Source organism: Paroedura picta, chromosome 1, assembly GCF_049243985.1.
Source record: "Paroedura picta isolate Pp20150507F chromosome 1, Ppicta_v3.0, whole genome shotgun sequence".
Taxonomy (NCBI): Eukaryota; Metazoa; Chordata; class Lepidosauria; order Squamata; family Gekkonidae; genus Paroedura; species Paroedura picta.
In genome coordinates this window covers 53,496,676-53,518,502 of record NC_135369.1, presented here as the reverse complement: position 1 = coordinate 53,518,502, position 21,827 = coordinate 53,496,676, and the positions used below count along the sequence as shown (strand labels likewise).

Genomic DNA, 21,827 nt, shown 5'->3' with positions numbered 1-21,827 from the left:
GGTTGAATTTTATTTTTGGAGAACTGAGTTCAAGTGTATCTCTGCTGTAGATCTGTTGTATGATGTTATTATATTTTGGTTCCCCTCTTCTTCTAAAGAACAATGCTATACGTGGGTCTACGAGGTAATGTAGGGTAGGGCTTACAGACTTGAGCCACCAACTCCAAGTTTGGGAACTTCCTTTGCAGTCCTGTGGAGATATCCCCCCCCCCCGTTTTCCCCCTTATATTGGCACAGGGCGCAGGGCGCTCCCCCCCCCCCGGGGGCATTCTCTGCCGTCCCCCGGGTATTTCCTTCCCCAGCGATGTCCTTGCGCCTTCAGTCGACCCATCAAATCCCCTCCCGCCGCAGATAAAGAGGCTTAGGGGAATCACTATAGCAACTGCCAATCAGCAGCCGGGCAATGGGGGTTCATCGGAGAGTGCACTCCGACACGCCCAGACTTTACCGGTAAGGCGACTAGGTAGGCAACTAGTAGCGGAGCTTGCTTCGCCACCGGGTGGGAGGCTTGGCCGGGCCGGGCCGCCAGTGGCGGAACGGTCTCCTTGTCTTGGCAAAAAGGAGCCTCCGGGTTTCGCTTCTTCACTTCCCCGGGTTGGATTTTGGGGCTCCCTTCTCAGCGTCTTGCAGGCACCAGGTGAGCAAAGGGGCTCTCGGAGCGTCTCGAGGATAACGCAAAGTTGGGGAAAGAGGGGCGGGATGTGCTCCCTGGACGGAGAGCGGAGGGGTTGGTTTTGGCATCACCCCTGTATACTCCTGCTGCGTCTGAATCCATAGCATGCACTGGTGGGGATCCCACATGGTTGCAGATTTGCAGTGTGAAAATGGGTGGTTGTTTTTTTTTTTAATGGTGTAAGGATGCGATTCGAATAACACTTCATTACAATTAAGTTGCTGAAGCTTAATTCTGAACGAACATTTCGGATTAAGGGGGGGTGGGTAGGTGTGGGATAGAGATCGAACGAGAAAGGGAACGCAGGTCCTCACATGTTAAAACGGGTTGGATTGGAAACACCGAAGCCGTCACTGTGGCAGCCAGAAATATCATCCGTGCCTGCAGACGTTAGTCTGCAAAATGCAGACTCCTGGCCACTTACGGATGTGTGTAGATAAATGTAATATGGGTGCAGCTTTACTATTTCTGGTTAGTACTATGCGTGTGTTGTATGACCGTCCCTGTATTTCGTTGCTCTCTGGCACCCTCTGTTGGGATATTGGATGCTACTATGAGGAAGACTTCATGTTACAGCTTTACACTGGTTTTTCTCTTCAACTAAACTTTTAAAATAACTTTGTGCAACAAATGGTGAGTTTTTCTTCTCGTGTGGGAGTATTCTAAGAACTTTTAATACTTTATTGAGTGAGCAGCAGAATCAGTGAAGTCCAAGTATCTTTACTATTACTTGGGGATAGTGGCTGAGAATGGCGCTTTTGTATGCACGGGTCATCATTGGATGCTTGGAACATGGGAACATTTGACTGGCAGGCAGGATCTGGTGTACACTAATGAGCATGGGATACAGAGGAAGGGTTCTTAATACATGCTTGCTACTGCCTGCTTTGACTGTCTAATACCTGTTTGGGAGGGGACACTGCTTCAGTGGCATCCTTTCCCCTGACCTCGATAGGAGGTCAGCACGGCTAAAGTCCACAAGCAGAGTAGATAATCTCTGCAGCAGTGAGCACAAATGATTCAATATCATACTTCTCAGCATTTCCGTGCAGGTTCCTATTCTTTACCTCTGAAAGGCAGAATTCGCCCAAGATTATCTGGTTATGGCACAACTAGGACTTGATTCCCAGGCCAAAGTTCAGTTTGTCCAGAGTAATACACTATTTTTCCCCCTCTCTGTGTTGAATTTAAATAACGTATGCATAATTGTCATAGAATCTTTTACAAAGGGCTATTGCTTATAATGAGTATATAGCTAATTCCCTTCAACTGTGTATATGTGTATGAAAAAGGGAGTACTATTACTTCTTGAATTCAGTAAGCACATTCCCCTTTGCTATTTATTATCTCTCTTGCGGTGCCTTTTCTTGCAATAATTGTTCTTCAGATAGCTATCAGGCCTTTTATTTTGGTCCTCTTAGACAAAATTTTTAATAATACATCCTGCATGTTCTGTTTGATGTTCTTTTTTACTTTGGGTTCTCTTTCTCATTGTATTTTGGCTTTTCCTTTTTTGGATCAAATGTTCCATTTTATATTGAGGAATAAACCTTTGGTTGTGTTTTGAGAGCCAGCTTGGTGTAGTGTTGCCCTTCTCAACTTCTTTACCATTTTCAAACTTCTGAATCATTCAGGCTTCAAGAAACCCCAGACATGGTGTGATCATAGAGAATATGGTTGGGAAGCATAGCTGTGTACATGCTCAGCCCTCCAGGCACTTCATTAGCCATTTTGGGATGGGGGGGGCAGGTCAACATGGCCATATATGGTCATATCACCCAATAAATGTTTAGCGAACTTTTAGAATATGTACAAAATTAAACCTTTCCACGGCTGTCAAGAAACCCTAGGGTTTCATGAAACCCTGGTTGAGGAACTCTGGTGTAGTGGTTAAGAGTGGTGGCCTCTAATCTGGATAACTTAGTTTGATTCCCCACTCCTGGACTTGTGATTTTGGGACAGTTACAATTTTCTCAGCTCTTTCAGTTTCACTTACCTAACAGGGAGCCTTGTGGGGAGAGGAAGGCTAGGCAATTGTAAGCTGCTTTGAGACTCCTTTGGGTAGCAAAAAGCAGCATACAAATAAATTTTTCCAACAAGCAGCATCGTGGCCATTATGTGGAACAAATTCCACATGATGGCTGAGGCAGTGGCTGGTGTGGACTGGTATTGAGCCTCACTGGTTGCGCTGCCACTGCCACCTATCTTCTGAGGCCATTCCCACTCTCTTGAGGGGTGGGACCAGCCTCAAAAGATGGGTGGCAGTGGCAGCAGAGCACCAAGGGGGGCTTGGTACTGGGCCTTGCCAGCCACCTCTGCTGCCCATCTTCCAAGGACATTCCTGCTCTCCTGAGGGCGAGACCACCCTCGGAAGGTGGGCAGTGGTTGCAGAGCACTGAGCAAGGCTCAATGCTGAGCCTCGCTGCTCTCCCTTCGTCTGTCTTACGAGGTCAATCCCACTTTTCTGAGGGTGGGACTGGCTTTGGAAGACAGGCAGTGGCAGAGCGGCCACTGCCATGGTCTCCTCCACTGGCAGCCTCTCCGCCTCTTCTGGTGCGCTCCCTGGGATGGGACTATGGACATTACATCTGTAGCCATTTCCGTTTCAGGGGGCCCGCCAGAAGATGTGCTCCACATCAAAATTCGGCTTTTCTTCACCTCACCTCTGTATAGTCTTTTCTTTATTTTTCTCTTCTTTTAGCCCTATGTAATCGGTGCATACTTCTATCCATATCCTTCTATGTCCCTCTGTTTTTCTTGAATCTTTAAAAAAAATATTCTGCAGGCAGATTTGTCAATTAATTTCTGTATGCCTAATATTTATTTGATAAGCAGCGAAAGACAGTGCGAACTACAATATTTGGAGTGTCATTACATATAATGTGTACTTTGCCCTTCAGTTGTAGGAACCTACAGCAATATAACTCTTGTTGCAGCCTAAATACTTGTGTCAGAGAACCCAGTTATTTGTAATCTGTCATGTTCCAGTGGAGCATGATTAAGATTATGATTCAGTAGAATCTTGTCCCTAAGGCCATGACTCGGTGAAGCTAGATTATACAGATTGAGAATTGGTTAGTTTTTAGATTCCCCAGCTCATCATATCCCGTGAACGTGAGCATTAAGCTGATTTAATTTTATTGACTTCAAATAAATTCACTCAGTCTAAATCAAAGTACTTTAGCTAACTAGGTCATGATGGAAGGGTCTGAAGACCATGTGATGATGCTTTCATTTAAATTTAACATCTAATCAGTGTGCAACTAAGCTGTCCAAAAATCAGGATTTAATTTCATGACACTGAACAACATTTTCAGTCTGATGGTCCTGTGTCAGCTATGTTAAAGCACATGAAAGTGGAGTTTTATAATGGATTATGTCCTGCCCTTTTGGACATCACTTTGCTAATGGTTAGTGGAAAGGTCACCATCATGATGTTGCCATCTGGTTAGGATATGGTTTGGGGGGGGGGGCTGGAATACCTATTATATTGGCCCACCCTTGAAGACTAAATGATAAATGAATTCCTCAGGGAATTTAAGGATAGTCATGGCTGACATTCCTGTTGGAAGCCCCTAACAACCTAGGGAATATGGAAATAGCTTGGGCAGTTTGCTGTATGGACCTTGATAATATTTCCTCAGGAGTTTGCTGAGACAAGTTTGCAAAATATTTAACAGACTAGAATGGGCCTTGAAAGGATCCCCTCCTCTGGCCCCTGGCCAGGCAGCTTAAGGTGGCTTTGGGCGGCAGCTCGCAGCCAGATCAAGTGGGGCAGGGAGCTGGGCAGCTCGTTAGCAGGGCCAGGACAGAGTTCCTTAGCAGGCCGTCAGGCCCTCGTCAGCAAGCCCTCTACCACAGCCCTCTCCCCTTACCTGCTGCTGGCTCCATGCACTGAGGCGTCTGAGAGCAAAGAGGCTAGAGTCCAGGGACGGAGGGTGGGAGCTGCATGGGCAGGGCCAATCAGGGCAAATCTGGCTGCACCCTGATTGGCCCTATTCCAACTTGGACAGTTGGACACGTCCCATCCCCTAGGCTGTTTCACAAATATAGAGGAACAACAATGGATAAGGATAAAGTTGGTCATATCCATGTTGACCTGGACTTTACAAGAGCTATACAACAAAGTCTCGTCAAGTTTTGTTGGATAGTATGATGCTGACAAGCTTGATTGGAGAAGTGCAACTTATTACTACCTCACTCAACTCTTGCTCCTCCAAAACCCTACATGCATCCATGAAACAAGGAGAGCTGAAGCATAAAAAGGCTATATTTCATTTTTTATAATAAAAAAATGCTGATTATATCCTGAGAATCCAAAATTACTGGCAATTGATAATATTGTTAATACCTTTTTTCTGAGGAGTGTGCTTAAGTGGGTGGTGGTTGTCCAGCTTCAAGCAGTTGGGGGTGAAACTGAATATCTAGAGCATACTTTTCCAACTTTTTTTACCATTGAGAAATCCATAAAGCATTTTCTTCAGGTTTTTGAGAAACCCCAGAAGTGGCATGATCATGTAGAATATGGTTGGAAAGCATAGCTGTGTAAACACCCACCCAGGGCCCCTCCCCTTTCCACCTCCTCCAGGCCAATCATTAGCAATTTTTGGAGAGGGGGAAGATCAACAAGACCATATATGATCATATCACCCAGTAAATGTTTAAGGGATTTTTAAAAACTGTAGAAAATTAACTCCCACCCATTCAGGAAACTCTTCCAGGGCCTTCAAGACCCCTCTTGTTTCATGAAACCCTGGTTGAGAAAGTTGAGAAAGTCTGATCTAGAGTTATTTCAGTCAGGTTTAGGTTGAGCTCTGGAACAAAATGTACACTTTGATAGAACTTTCCCAGAAAGGTTCAATGCCACCACCCCCTTCCCCCATTACTTCTCCTACATTTTCCAGGAGAGATTACGGTTTCTTTTTTGCCATTTGGCTAGGATTGTAAATGGAGGATATTTTTGTGTAGGTCAACATTTCCAGGCTGCTAAAAATGTTCTGTTTGGTGACTTCTATCACCAGCCATGACATTATACTGTTGCTTGTCATGACATGTTTTGTCAGTATGAGCTGCTTTTTGGACATTATTTATGTGGAAACACCCTCTTGAGTGAAACAATAATACTATGACTGGCTGTTCATATTATGGGCCTAGTGATGGGAAGTCATCAAGGGCAGTTGTCCCCAACCTTTTTATCACTGGGGACCGGTCAACACTTGTATCTTTCATGACTTAAGTATTGTCATCAATCATCCATATAAAATCTTGACAACCTTACTACAGAGAAACTGTAATGTATAGTGCAAGAAAAGTAGTATATACATTACACATAACACAATAAGCTGTTTTGAAATAGCACCACAGATCCATTTTAATAGCATGTAGTACAAAAGATATGAAGCTAAATGTGAATCTTTGACTCAATGCCTTGTAACTACAGTTTCTAATTACACTAATTGAGGATTACAGTGAGTCAATAATGTATCTTTAAGTTTTACTTCAGCATCCCTGATGTTGAAAGGCGTCACCAAGATCCTTCTGTTGGCACAGTGTTTTGTGATGTAACCAGTCCTAACACAAAGAGAAATGGAGTGTTAGCTTTGACTGCCTCTAGTTTCTGCCACTTCTAAAGGCTTGTTAAAATGTCATGGATTAAAAAAAAAATCCAACCTTGCTTTCCCGGCATCTTGTGTCTCTAATCATGCATAGTGTTCATTTAGCACACTTCCAAACTTTTAAAGAGTCAGCTCAGTGTAGTGGTTAGGAGTGGCAGCTTCTAATCTGGTAGGCTGGGTGTGATTCCCCTCTCCTTCACTTGCAGCAAGCTGGGATGACCTTGGGCTAGTCACAGCCCTTTTAGAGCAGTTCTCACAGAACAGTTTCTCTCAGAGCTCTCTCAGCCCTATCTACTTCACAGGGTGTCTGCTTCGGGGAGAGGAAGGGAAGGTGATTGTAAGCTGCTTTGAGAATCTTCTTCTTAATGTATTTCAAGTACTTTACCTTGGTGACCTTTACAACAATCCTGTGAGGTATACTAGAATTACCAGGCCTGTATTGAAGATGGGATGAGAGCATAAAGGCTCATCTAGTGAGTTTGTAACTGAACTGAAGTGAAAAATCTTTGTGTTCATAAACACAGTCTGTGTGAGGTTTAGGGCAGTGGTTCCCAGTCTTCTCAAGTATGAGGAACATGTTTTAGCATCAAAGCACTTCATAGAACTCCTACATTATAGGTAAAGGTAAAGGTAAAGGTATCCCCTGTGCAAGCACCGAGTCATGTCTGACCCTTGGGGTGACGCCCTCCAGCGTTTTCATGGCAGACTCAATACGGGGTGGTTTGCCATTCCCTTCCCCAGTCATTACCTTTTTACCCCCCAGCAAGCTGGGTACTCATTTTACCGACCTCGGAAGGATGGAAGGCTGAGTCAACCTTGAGCTGGCTGCTGGGATTGAACTCCCAGCCTCATGGGCAAAGCTTTCAGACAGCTGCCTTACCACTCTGCGCCACAAGAGGCTCTCTTTATACATTATAGTACATTATACTACATTATACTACATTATTACTACATTATAGTACTTACATTACATTACATTACATTACATTATAGTAATTGCATTATTAGTGTCTCTTGTTTGAGAAAATGCACAATGACAAAAGGATTGAAATGACAGTCCTCAGCTAGCATTTGGATTTGTGGACCTCTTGTAAAACTTCACCACTACGACTCCTGGGGTACTTAGCCTCCATATTAAGAGCCACTACTTTTGCTCATCAGATGCCAACTGAAAAAGTAAATATTTGGGCTGAAATATTTATTGCATCAACTCTTGAAAGAATAATTGTTTCAGAAGGATGCAGTGCATTTTTATGTAAAAGGGTTTCAGTGCTCATATATTAAAGTTTTGTTGATTTCTTCCAGTTCCTTCCTCTTGATTTAGGAGAGCCCCCCCTCCCACATGGCATCACTACAAAAAGTCCATATGACTGACCAAAATTAGCCCAGGTCACATGTTATAGTAGAATCATGTACAATCTGCATCTTGCATATTTGTGAGGGCATCTGTTTATAAGAAAGTGCCAATGTTAGTTCACTTTACAAATGAAACTGGGAACCAACACCTAGATACATGTGGAAATGGTATCACACATTCAGGTGTACATGCATTGAATGTAACATGAGAATTACTCAATGCACATAAAAAGAAAAATCCAGTGTACATGATACGAGGATTGTATGTGCATACATGGAACAGAGCTAGTGTGATAGGAAGGAAAATGATGCATAGCTCTTTTTCTGCTCATCACTTCCCTACACCAAATCCCAAACCCAAAGCTCCCTTCAAAAGTGGCAATTTAAGTATAGTGTAGCATTATGCTCCCAGGGAAGGTTAAGTAACTGATTATATAACTCTGCTTGAAGAGCAGGGGAAACTTACTTCCCAGTGTGCAAATTAATGAAGTCTCAAGCTGTATTGCATTTTGGGAATCCTTGCAGCTGTAGATGAGCATGTCAAGCAAATACACATGAACCTTGGGGGATGTTCTTGGACTCAGGCTTACTGTTGGATTAGCAGGTGGCACTTGTGCCAGGAGAGACTTTTACTACTTCTGCTATTGTAAACTGACTTGAACCATCAGCAAGGGCAAGATATAAATGGTTTAATAAACTAACCAATACCTTTATGATGGCTCCACCTCATGGAGGTCAGAAAGAAGGGCATGGGCTAAGAAGACAGCTCATACCATGCCACAAAGAACTCCTTTCCTTTGATGTTTACACCCACAGCCTACCCACCAAACCTTCTGGCAGAGGCGGCTTGTGGCCAAATCCATTCAGGCAGGAGTGGAAAGGCCATATGAATCCTGCTCCCAGGGAGGTCTGCAGACCACTGATTGGGAATACCAGCATTAGAGTTTCTCATGTTCTCTTAGCATCAAGGAAACCTTCAAGGCTGTGGTCATATAAGTGCAAATGGGAACATCTAATGATTTGGGCTATGGAACAATTAGTCTCACAGTCCTGTTCAGTTTCAGATGTCCTGCATTATCTGCTGTGCTTGAAGGATGCTGGTCTTTAAAATCTTCTATTAAAGTTCATTTAGTTGCAATTTCTCCTAAACATTTGCCTCCTGGTGGTATTTCTCTGTTTTCCTCTGTTGAAGCTCAATGGTTTATGAATTTGTACCCACTGACCTGACTGTTGGTGAATGGGTTATTATGTCCCTAGTTCTGTCCTAACTGACCCAGAAGCCATTATTATTATTGTCGTTATTGTTGGATTTCTAGCCCGCTGCTCCCCTGAGGCTCGTGGCGGGTAACAACATGTAAAAACCCCATAAAACCCCTAATATATAAAACATCTAAAAACAATCCCTATGATTTGCAGTGGCTCTCAAAGTCTTTCATGTCAGCTTCTGGCTTCATCTCTGTGTGCTTTTGTAGTGTGCCAAATAGTGAAGAAACCCACATAGATACATGTTGTAGAGAAGAAGTGTGTTCATTTTTAACATGTGGTGCTTAATGCAGGAGCATTCTAAATGCATGTAGACATCACTTTAAATGAGGCGCATAGGTGTCAGAAAAGCATCAACTTTGGGGAATTGCTAAGTGTTTATCTCCACAATAAAATAAGCATGGTATATAGTTTTTGTGATAGAAACATCGGACTGGAATCCTAGCTGAGAAGAAAGTGGCACAAGTTGGGAGAGTTGCAGGAGGTCAGTGGGTGGGCTAAAGATTGGGTATCAGTCCATCCACCTGCCACTTCTCCACCTCCTTTCCTGCCTGCCACTTCTCCTGGAAAGTACACCCGGCATGCACTGCTTTGTAGGGGAGAAGTGGCACATGGTGTTCAGAAGCTTCTGAACCACATTGAATAAAGTGAGATCTGACTTACCAAAGCTTATCCTGGATAAGGTTCTGCTGGATTCCTGAGCTATAGGAGCTCCAAGCTTACTTGCTGTTACATTTACTGGTATCGTTATAGGTGTGCTTATGATGCATTTACTGATACAGTAGTTACAAAGAGCTCCAAGGATCATATCATGTTGTCCCTGAAGTTTCAAAACATCCACTTACTCACTGACATGCATCCCACTACTCCATATTCAAAGCTATTGTTCTTCCACTGGTCGTGGATGTTGGAAGTCTTTTGTTCTGTGACAGATCATTAAGAGCCAACGTAGTAACATAGAGAAGTTTGGAATGACATTTGAATATGTTTAGAATTGCAATAAAAGGCTTTTATTAGAGAATCTGACTCATCTTTCAAGATATAAAAAATGCTGTATGACTCGCAATGACATCTGAAGCTGCTGTGAAAATACAGTTTTAGGCCTTTAGGATCTACCACTGGAGGATGGCAAAAAACAAAGGGTCCAGTTCTTTCCCTTTGGCAGGATCCATTTATTCATCACCTCTTATTTTACATGGCATTACTCCTCCAGATCCAATAAAAAACGCCTGCACATTATAGAGAAATATTTAGTAAAAACTATTAATGCAAGTGAGCCATGCCTAGACAGAACAGAGGATGGAAATCTCCCAGAATCACCAGTTGGTCCCATTTGAGGGACAAAAGTCATACTGAAACTTTGTATGTCAATGAGTTAAACATACACAAAATAAAGCCCAGTTGTAGAGGTGGTCTAGGAGGAAGAGTTGTTTATGGTTTCTCAACCAAATAAAAAGTGTACTTTTATCAGACCCCCAAAGCCAGTAATTAAAATTAAAAACTTGGAGGTAGTAATCACATGATAATAAAGAATTGTTTGCCTGTTGACAATAAAGGGATAGAAAATAATATACAAAGAATGTAGTGTCAGTTTTGCTGCCTGTTCCTGTCCATTTCCCCTTCTGTGCAGCTCTGATAAAAATGGGCCAAACATCATCACCCTACACCGCAACTTGTTACAAGAAAAGGGCCAGGGGCAATTGGCCTCGTTAAGGTTGAAAAGCACCTGGTAATGGAAAGGACCTAGGACACTCAAGTTCAAATCTCTACTCTGCTGTGAAGCTTGCTGGGTAATTTAAGGCCTGGTAACTGCCTCTGAGCATCCTGGAGGAAGCATGAGATGAAAATGTGGAAGACTGAAAACAAAGTTTGGTATTCTCTTCCCACCCCACTTCTCTGGCTCAATGTGACTCTCCTATCCAAATGAAGCTACTCATCTACCTACCCAATACTCAAGTCCAATGCATCCAGTGGGTGTTCATAAACTCTTAGGGAAGTACACATATGCTACAAGTGAGCTGGCAAATGGTTAGCATGGTTTTGAAGAATCGTACATATCTGATATTTGATGGCTTTAGGTGTATTTTCCAGATAGGGCTTTTGTCTATGTGAAGCCATATTTACTTAATTAGAATCTACTTAGATTACGGTATGTTTAGTGGGTGCAATTAAGGAGAAATTAGTCACAACTAATACCATGAAAACTGCAGACATGTATTTGGTTATAATTTCATTGGCATCCTTATCAATTCAGTAGTATTCTTTAGTGTTTTATTTCTCTCAATTGTATTCTCACAATAACCCCAAACAACTCAGGAATGAGAATGCTGTATTCATTGTGGATCAGTCTACAAATAAAGCTACTTGAGCCGTGATAGACTTGAGCCAGCCTTAAATGTTCATCTGATATTTCCATACATGTGAATGAAACTCCCTGTGTGAATTTCTGGAGGGAAATGTAACATCTGAAGAATCCTCTAATGCAGGTAGCAAAATTAGTTGAGTACCTGCACTTCCAGCCCCCGTTTTGGCCCTGCAGTGTATGGAATTATTCTAAGAACAACAGGAAATAGTAGATTTGGATCACATGTCCTGCTGTTAGGATGATTAGATCTGGGGATTAAACAGGAGGCCTCTTATGCATCTGCTGTATGGTGAGGCTTTCTCTGGCTCCTAAATAAAGATACTGGTCAAATATTATTAGGGTGTTTGTATAATATTCTTCTGTATTGCTTTTCCTGCAAAGCTCATAGTGGCTTCCAGTTGTAAGCATTCAGTTATCTAAGACATCAGAAGTAATGAAAATTGAAAATAACAAGGAACCAATACTGCCATTTCTATCTCTGAAGCCCCCTCCCCAATGCTTGACAACTACCTCAACACCTTGTTGGTCTTCCAAAGCAACTGGTTGGACATTGCACTAAAGGCTCCTTATGTTCTTATTGCTAAACCCAGGGGAACCCATTGAAGTTGATTGAATATTATTATTATTATTGTTATTGTTATTATTTTGGATTTTTATTTCCTGCCACTCCTGAAAATAGAATCAGGGCCCAGTAAGAGCTGCAAAAGACTTTTCCAGCTGAAAATGTAAATATGTTGTGACCAATTTGCCCTTTACAGAAACCATGTCGCTGACTTCTTGGTTCAGATGGACTGAACCCCCAAGACGAATGTCCGAAAGAAGCCCAACAGAAATGGTGATAGAAACCCTTATGATGGAGCTGGGCTGGCAAATTAAGGAAGCTGAGAAACAGCTGCGGGACCGAGAGAATGAGTACCGCAAGATAAAGACAGGTGTGGACTATAGCTGGCTGATTAGCTACCAGAAGCACAACTATGATATCAGTCCAGGGGAGCGTCTGCAACTGGAGGACTTGTGTTCCAAAATCCATCCCTCCTACTGTGGTCCAGTTGTTATCAGGTATGGTGAAGTCTTTGGTGATCTATTAGTAATTATATTGTGGAACTCATTGTTAAATTTTAAGATGGTTTTATTCTTTTAAATGTGGTTTTATATATTGTAAGCCACCCCAAGCCTGTTCACTTCTAGGGTGGCCTAGAAGTCAAAATAATAAAATAAATTGGTACCATTATCAATTCAGTAGTACTCTTCAATGATTTATTTCTCTCAGTGCATTTTGAAAGTATGTATAGTAATTCCAAATAATCCAAGAATGGCAACGCTGTACTCATTGTGGGTCAGTCTACAAATGAACATTCTTGAGCCATGATATGCTATGTTTGCCATGAAAATCCAGGACTGTGACAAGAAAATCCCTTTGCAGGTGGCCTGAGATTTGATGACAGTGGATAATTCTTGTTCCCCAATATAATTTGTTTTGCAAAATGAGGGAAATACTATAGTGGTGAGTGTCTGAGTACGTGTGATACTGATGAGACATATTCAGTTCACATACTTGGTTAGAATATGAAAATGGCTCTAAAAGAGAATCCAAGATCTAGAAGTTGACTGCTATATGGTCACAATGAGCCTGCAAGGACTCGCAGGGAAGGCTCTCATTTTCCCTTCTTGAAATATTTCCTTTTCCCGTTCCTTGAAAGCCTGTTCCTTTTTCCTTCTTGGTTCTCTCCTTACCCCCTTACTAGCCAATCTCCCTTCAGCTTTCCCTGGGAAAACACTGGGTGCTGGGCTGGGTCCAGTTTCATGTTGGAGAACTCACATGGACTGGCAGGAGATACCTCATTTTTTCCTGTACCTCCTTCCCCCTTCTTTCCAGAAACATCCATATTTTCCCTTTCCATGTTTCCTTTTCTCTTTCCACCCACCCACCCACTCACTTTTTTCAGCTCTCTCTTCTCCATGTATATTTTTTATTTACAGCCTTTATATTCCACCTTTCTGCACAATGGAGACCCAAAGTAGATTATGTTAGTCTCCTCTCCTCCATTTTATCCTCAGAAACACTCTGAGATAGATTAGTCTAAGAATGTGTAACTGCCCTGAGGTAACCCAGCAAGATTCCATGGCAGAGATAGTGGCTGGCTCTCCAAACAACTGATTCTATTCTTCTCCCTTGCCCCAAGAATATTTATTTTTAAATTCTAGTTTTTGGCCCTTAGGCATGAAATGACAAATGGTTTTTGATGAAATCTCAGAATTCAGAAGGCGGGGAGCTTGGTAGAGTTTCTAGTGGTGGCTTGTTTAGGTAGGTTCCCTCAAGTTCTAGTATTAGGGGTGCAGGAGGAATAGTTCTCCTTTCTATCCTATGTGTAATTTTGTAAATTTCTGTTAAATCCCCTTCCCCTGGTAATTTCTTTACTAAACTGAAAAAAAAACCCAAACTCTTCAGCCTTTTGCATTGTATCCTCCACTCCTCTCTTGGTGAGCTACATGCCTGCACCCCCTGGGGATCTTATGCCTTGGTTTCCTGGTGGCTCCATCCCACCTTCCCATTGTTCTACTCCCAGGATGTTTTGTTATTCTGTCCTTCATGGTGTTATCTGTATCTGCTTGCAAGTTATCTCTGAAGACCAAATAGTTTCACTAGGTTCATTTCTGCATTTGAGATATACTTTGTTTTAGCTTTGCTTTGGATTTCCATTGGATGTTGCGAGTCACCATCAGGCTTCCTGCATTTGGGCTTTCTGCATTTGGGTGCCCCTCTCCCCTTAGGGCCCAGGGCCAGTACTAGACTGGCCTCGAATCCACAAAATGACCTGCCCCTTGGTGACATCATCCCAACTGCTACATCTGCCTGTTTTGGATCAGCCAGTGGGCTTGCTGTGTGGGATGCAATTTTTACTAAATTATATACTGCCATCAATTCTGTATGAAGTTTTTAAGATGTTGTTTTAATGGGGGCTTAAAATGTTGTGGTTTTTTTGCAAAATGGTATCTGCTTGCACCTTTGCTTTCAATGACACTTTAATTCTACCATACTGTGCCCTTGATCCCCTTCCCCCTAAGTATACTGTATAACTACTAGTAGAATTTATTGGTATATAGCCATAGGCCTTACAAAATATGAGACAAGTTTATGAATAATAAAATAGAATAAAACTGAATCCCTAGGTATACTGAATGTGGCTTTTAAAAAAAGTAACTTATGTTACAACGCTACTACAGCATAACAAACAAGGTTGCTGCTATTTTTTTAATAGTTAGAAACACCATCGCCCCCTTTAAAAAACATCAGATGCTTTGGGATGGAGGGAGCAGGGAGAAAGGATGGCGATGAAGAAGGGGGCATGCACAAACCAATCAGAATGGTGGCCAGAAACAGACAAAAAAGTTGGCCCTTAAAAAAGGCAAATCCCAACTATATCACTAGTGAGGTAATGGTCTTGCTCTGTGGCACTTAGGTGTCAAAGCTTTGTTGTCATTTTTCCTTGAAGATAAAGGCTGGTTCTTTTGGATTCAGATTTGGTGTGCAAATGGTAGGAAAGGGAATTGTTTATATGAACCCTGGGTTTTCTTTATCACCCCATTCTTAACAATGCCTAGCTATCATGAAGTGGCCTGTTGTGCTCTCTGTGGACTTTAGTAAACAGCTTCTGGACTTTTTGTAAGGAAATGTCTCAGCTTGTTTTGTGCCCCTTGGAAGTTCATGACAGCTTTCCTCATAGGAAAAACATTCTAACCCCTTAGTCATCACGGTTGCCTTCTTTTGTACCCCTCCCCAACCCCCAGGCCTGAAATGTCCTTTTTGAGATATTGTGGCCAGAACTGCACACAATATTCCAAATGAGGCCACATAAAATGTTTATGCAAAAGCATTATAATATTTGCTGTTTTATTTTCTCTTTCCAAATAAAACTAGAATTTGCCATTTTCACTGAGGTGACATACTGGGTTGACACTTTCATTGAGCTTTCTACTATGACCCCAAGGCCCCTTTCTATCTCAGTCTCAGCAAGTTCAGACTTTATTAGCATACAGTTGAATTTGGGATGTTTAAAAATTCCAGCGTGCATTACCTTTCATTCACCAACATTGAATTTCATGAGCTACTTTGTTGCCCATTCGCCCAATTTATTGAGTTCCTCCTGGAGCTCTTCCCAATCAGCTTTGGTTTCACTACGGAATAATTTTGTGTCATTTGCCAACCTAGTCACTATTCTGATCACCCTCATTTCCAGATAACTTACAGACAAATTAGGTTGCACCAGTCCTAATAACTATGCTTGTGGGATCCCACTGCTTACTTCCCCCCACTCCCATTGAGAAAACGATTAATTTGTTTCTACTTTCTGTCATTTAACCTTTAAAAATAATTATTCATTAAAAAATTCTGGGTGGCAAAATGTAGACTGGCTTAATAGTTCTTTACTATAATTGGACTGAAGCTAATGTTACATTATAAAAAAGAATCGTTCTCCATTTCCCTCTTAAGGGAAGTCTAAATTTGTTGTAAGATGTGAATTAAAGCACAAATAGTGATTCCTTCCCCTTTATCCTAACATTGTAAATAAGCTGACTTTTATCTTCCCTCAGATTCCGGCAACTCATTGCTGAATATGAACCGGAGGCATCTGAAGTATCTCGGCTGTTCCGTTCTGCTCTACATGATGTTCTTGAAAAGATGAAAGAAGAAGAAGAGGCAAAGAAGCTTGCTAGGCAATGGAACACAAAACACAGAACCAGCGTTTCCCTCACTACTTTCAAGCCCCGTTCCAGGATTTCACCATTCAGCAGTGACATCAAGACCATTTCAGAAGATGTTGAGAGAGGCACCGATCCAACCAGGAGAGTATGGAGCATGCCAGAGTTCAGGAGCACCAGGGATTACTAACTTCATTTACTTGTAACAAGATTTTAGAGTCAGGCCTTTGTATTTATTTATTAATTACCCAATTGTGTGTGTGTGTGTGCCATTTTTGTCTTCTGTCTAGTTGACCCTTTTTGCCCTTTTCTGTGGATGAATTTGCATGAGCACTTTGGGGGCTTCTTTTAAGCCATACATCTGGAAGTACAGGTTGACAGCTTTGTGTGCTATGGTATGGCTAGAAAAATTCTATACAGCTCAGCCTAGTGATTTTGTTTTCCAAAGATTGAAAAAGAAGTCCGGTTAAAGTGGTTATGAGAATCAGCCCCATGTATCCATTTATCCTTTTTATAGATGCTTCCTTTCTCATTGTGTCCATAGTAACCGAAGCTGATGCACACTCACCACAGTGGTCCCTGCCAGAAAATAATTAGCATCCCCAGAGTCCCACAAATACCATTGTGGAGTGGAAACCCAGTAGAAAAATCTTCTAGTAAATCCCTCTATAACGAATAACCTTTTTATAAAGTCAGGACAGGCAATGTGTGCTGCTTTCCAAACAGTGCCAGTTTGTGTCTTCCGCTGAAATATCAAAATCACTCTTAGGGGCTGGTGTGGAGGGACTGTCCCACCCTATTCCAGTGTCCCATGGCCCTGTATAAAATCAGTTTCTTCCCTGTGCTGGATGTCTCCTGGTGAAGAAGCATCCCATATGCAGTTTTGTTGATCATGAGGCGATGACATGGGTGTCTTCGAAGGGCCCTCTCTGCCTTGTTTCTGCCTTTAGGTGAGAGACAGAAGGAGCAATGTACCAGTTGTGTGGTGCAGCTTTAAAGCAGCTGTACTCATCCCTTGCTTTGAGATAAAGCACTGTGTGCTGCTAGAAATATATTTCTGTTTCTGAACAACACTGGTATGCATGGAAGCTGCCCAGTTTTCTGTATATGTGGCACACAAAATGCAATTCTAGTTATAATGGATTTCTGAACCTGACCTCGTTTTAATCCATTTTAGTTTAAGTAAAGCCAGGGCTTCACTTTAAACAAGATATTTATTAGCAGCATCTTTGCATTGCCTACTTTTGCACACATAAGGTGTGATCTAGGCTAAAATTAAGCGCCACTGGTAGCAAAAAGTGATGTTGCAAGTTGTATTTGAAGTTTCCACTAAAATCAATGGTACTTTAGGAGGATCTAACTGAGATGGGATCTGATTCATTCTGCCACAAGCACAGAATACTTTTTAAATATATTTGTATGTTGCTGCTCTTGGCACAGCTAGCTTGCAGTGGCTCACAATGATTACAAATTTGAAATATATAACTCAAAATAGTAACCCCCCCATACCCACCCCCTCCCCTAAAACCCCCTCCCCCCGCTGCTAATCAGCAATATGGATTACTATGAACATATTTGTAGGCTTCAGGAATGGTTTATGCAGCCAGGGCTGGGGATCAGCTGTCATTGACATTTGAGAGGTCTGATCTCTAAGATCAGCAGGTGACCCCTGAAGGTGAACCCAAGGTTGAAGTGCTTCGGGTAATAAATAAGAATTATTGTTATTATTATTATTTTCAATTTATTTCCTGCCACTCCCTTGTGACTCGTGGTGGGTCACAATGTCTTAAAACCCGATTAAAAGACATAAAACATTCCCAACATGGCGGGGTGGAGAAGGAGGTTCTGATGATATTCACTTCAGATCTCGGGGGGGGGGGGGGCGTATATCTATCTTGCCAGCCCCGTCCTCAACCATATGCCTGGCGGAAGATGTGTACTGTCTAGACAAGACCAAGGCATGGCAGCCTCAGAATCATGGCGCTTTCAAGGGAAGAAATGAGCAGACTTGTCTTGCCATTGCCTTCCTCTGCATAGCAAACCCAGGCTTTCTTGGTGGTCTCCCATCCATGTATTAACTGTGGCTTGATCCTGTTTAGTGTTTGGGTTCTGATGAGAGAGGGCTAGTCTGGGCCATGAGGCTGCTGCCAAAATTCCTCCTGGAATTATTTTATTAGATTTAGGTTTCAACTCTACAAGCAAAGCAAGACAGTGTGGATGCACATGTTTTTTTTTTAACCAATCTTAACAGATAAAAAATTTCCCTCAAAATACCAGCAAACTGCATTAATTAAAAACAAAACTCAGGGCTTCCATGTGTTACATCTCACTTGACATAGACTATTTAAACTCAGGTGCAGAGAAAGAAATCAAAATGTTGACAATCATACATTTGCTATGCTATTTTCTATGCCTCTGAATATTTATACACAAAGCTATACAGCTTTTCTAAGCTCCATCTTTTACATAAGGAGAGGTTTTTGCAGAGAAAGTCAGGAGCTGAGGGAGGTGTCTTGGTTTACGGATCTCCTCTCTTCACTCTCAAGGTACAGAGGTGGACACTGAGAAGGTCAGAGAGAGTCTGCCCCCGCTGAACCTCTCAGGCTATTAGTGGCCTACCGGGCACTTTTCAAAACGTTATGTCTTTGGGGTAGAACTGGCTTCTTTGATGTCTTGTGTTTGTGCCCCCCCTGTTGTGTTTAGAGGTTAATCATCAAAGAAACCTACAAGCATGGAAAGCCATTTTCTAACAAATCACATGATCAACTTTTGTATCTCTTTGTGAAGTGTATTGTATTAAATTCTGAAATACATTCTTTAATTTTGGTCAGCCTGTGGCCTTTTCATTATTTATAATTAATTTAGAATTAGATTTCTAAAACTGCCCCTCCTAGTATTACTGGCTCATGATCCATATGACATTGATTCTTTGGCAGCCGCGTTGGCTCCCAGTTGAATTCCGAATCAGGTTAGAGATGTTGGTATTAACCTTTGCCATCCATTGTCTGGGTCCAGTGTATCTAAGGGATTGCCTGAGAATGTCCCCTGATGAGCATTATGCTCTGCCAATGCCAACAGGCTGGTGATCCCTGATGCCAAAGAGATGCATCTGGGCTTCACCAAGACCAGGGTTTTTTCAACCCTGGTCCTGACGGTGGAATGAGCTCCTCAGTGGGATCAGGGCCTATAAAATGGAGATCTTCCACCAAGCCTTTGGCTGAGGCCACTGCACACGCTGCATGCTATTCCATAGCAGACTGAAGGGCCTTCCCCTACATTCATCCCCCCCCCCCCTTCTCTACCCCTGGGACCAAGGTGGATGGAACTCTGTATTTTATCAGTTATTGGATATTTATTTATATTTTAATTGTTAATTGTTAATATTTTAATGGAAACAAATGCCATTTTGGGCTGTATCAATAGGGGCATCACATCAAAATCACAATATGTCATAGTCCCACTGTATACGGCACTGGTCAGACCACATCTGGAGTACTGTGTGCAGTTCTGGAGGCCTCACTTCAAGAAGGACGTAGATAAAATTGAAAGGGTACAGAGGAGAGCGACGATATGGTCCCTCCAAGGTGTTCTAGTGAGGAGGTGTCTGGTAGACCTGCCTAAAGCAAGTTACAGTAATCTAGCTTGGTGGTGACTGTTGCATGGATCACTGTGGCCAGGTGCTCTGGGGCCAAGAAGGGCACTAGTAGTTTAGCTTGGCAAAGATGGTAAAATGCCTGCTGAGTTACTCTGGTGATCTGAGCCTTTTTAGACAGCAAGGCATTGAGGAGCATACCCAAGTTCCTAGCAGATTGTGCAACCACCAGCTGCACTGGCTAGGTAGGACAAGCATGCTTCCTCACCCGGCTCTTTCCTACCTAGCCACAGGACCCCTGTCCTGGAAGGGTTGAATTTCAGGCAGCTTTGCTTGAGCCAGTTCATCACTGCTTCCAGGCAATTGGTGAATGTTTCTGAGGGTGAATCCGGGCAGCCATCCAGCAGGAGATAAAGCTGGCTGTCATCAGCATACTGACAGCACCTAAGCCCAAATCCCCGGATCAGCTGGGCAAGAGAGCGCATGAAGATGTTAAATGAACTGTGGGACAGAACTGCACCTTTCGGAATTCCACATAGGAGCTGAAGCGGCATGATTTTTATCCCCCATAGCGACCCTCTGTTTGCCACCCTAGAGGATGGAGATCAGCCACTGGAGGACTGCCTCCTCTATTCCAGTGGGACTGATTTATGCTCACTGCTCTATTTGTTAGCACCTTCCGTACTGCTTCTGATGTTGCCGTATTTTATTAAAAGCACTAATTAAAATGAGGGATGTTTCCTAACATATAATCCCACTTACTGAAGCAGAGACTATGGGTATGCTAAGTACTTATCAGATGTAGTAACATCTTAGAAAAGCAACAATTTAAATGGCTAGTCACAGGGGTAGTCAAACTGCGGCCCTCTAGATGTCCATGGACTACAGTTCCTATGAGCCCATGAGCATGCACTGGCAGGGGCTGGATGGCTGCAGTTTTACTACCTCCGGGCTAGTGTGTCTGGCTAGGTTCTGGTAGGCCCAGGTTTAAATCTCCATTCCATTCTGCCGAGCATTATTATAACCCCCTGTCACACAGGCTTTTTTTTCTCTCTCTCTGTAGGTCCCATCATTCTCCAGCTTTGTTTTTCAGAGGTCAAAGTGGACTGCCTCCATACTTCCTTCTGCACCAGTGGAAAAACTGAATAGAATTCAGCCGTTCTCCAGGGAGCCTTTCTGCAACTTAAATGGCCATTGCACAGGAGTGAATAGTCACTTAAGTTTGAAGAAAGCTTTTAGGCTGTAGGAAGCCTTCACACCACTCTGGAGTGGAAGGATCCACCTTGTGGCTGTATAAATCCACTGTGGGCCTTATTAGAGGCTACACAAATTATACTACACACCACATAGAAAAGCAAGGTTAGATACACTCATAGTTTAAATGCTCTGATTACTTAAACTCTAAAGACAGGCTACAGAGGCATAAAGGGGTAGAAGCCAATACAGTTTTGCAGGCCAGGTAACCATCTCCCCCAGTATATTTGAACCAACTGTGGACTGATGGATATTAGGAATTTGAAGGGACAAAGTGAGCTACTTGACATGGCTATCAATATTTCCCCCCTTTTTAGAACAGGAATTATTGCTTTTATAATATTTTCATGTAATTGATATAGGTGATAGCTTTAAGTACTGCTGGTTCTCAACAATGGATGCATTTCTCTAGGCTACTATGCTGTACTATGTGTACAGCATGAATCAAATTCGGCAGGAGTCCAAAATAAAAGGAGACCATGTAAGCTGGCACATCAAACTATGCAAATCACTAAAGAATGAAGCTGGTGATTGACTCTGACACAAACATACCTCTTAAATCAAATGTATCAGTTAATATATTCTGTCATGGAGGGCATCTGTTATCACTTGCAATTTTGAACAAAGTAGTTCCAAGTCAATTGCTGTCCTCTACCACTCTGTTGGAATAACTTTAATTGCTGCCATTTTTGGATCAATACATTCTTGCAAGGCCATGTTCTTAAAAAAATGCACATGCCAGAAATGGTGTTTAAAAAGTCACATTGTAAGTTTCTGTATCAACTTAATGAGGCCTTTTTTAGGCCAAAAAGATGATTTTAATAAGCCTGTTATTATTTCCTATGCCTCAATGTGCATCTATGTCTAGACTGCATAATAATGATCAATAGTACATATGCCAGATACAGTCTTTATTCATCTGGAATCTGCATGACAAATAATTGTGTGCAGCAGACAGCACTTGGCATTATAATATATGCCATGTTTGGTACTTGCAAATTCTTTTGG

The 21,827-nt window shown here is 42.3% G+C and overlaps 1 protein-coding gene across 2 annotated transcripts; it reads left to right on the top strand.

Annotated features, from left to right (window-relative positions):
• Nucleotides 1-309: 309 nt before the first annotated feature.
• Nucleotides 310-18,794, top strand: RD3 (RD3 regulator of GUCY2D). 2 transcript variants are annotated; one of them, XM_077338570.1, is made up of 3 exons: nt 310-450; nt 12,031-12,331; nt 15,866-18,794. In XM_077338570.1, exons 2-3 carry the CDS (start codon nt 12,036-12,038, stop codon nt 16,161-16,163), a joined length of 594 nt encoding a protein of 197 aa, XP_077194685.1. In that variant the 5' UTR covers nt 310-450; nt 12,031-12,035; the 3' UTR covers nt 16,164-18,794. The 2 variants fall into 2 exon arrangements, with proteins under 2 accessions (XP_077194685.1, XP_077194677.1); XM_077338562.1 differs by having other exon boundaries at nt 403-637.
• The last annotated feature ends 3,033 nt before the right edge of the window (nt 18,795-21,827 follow it).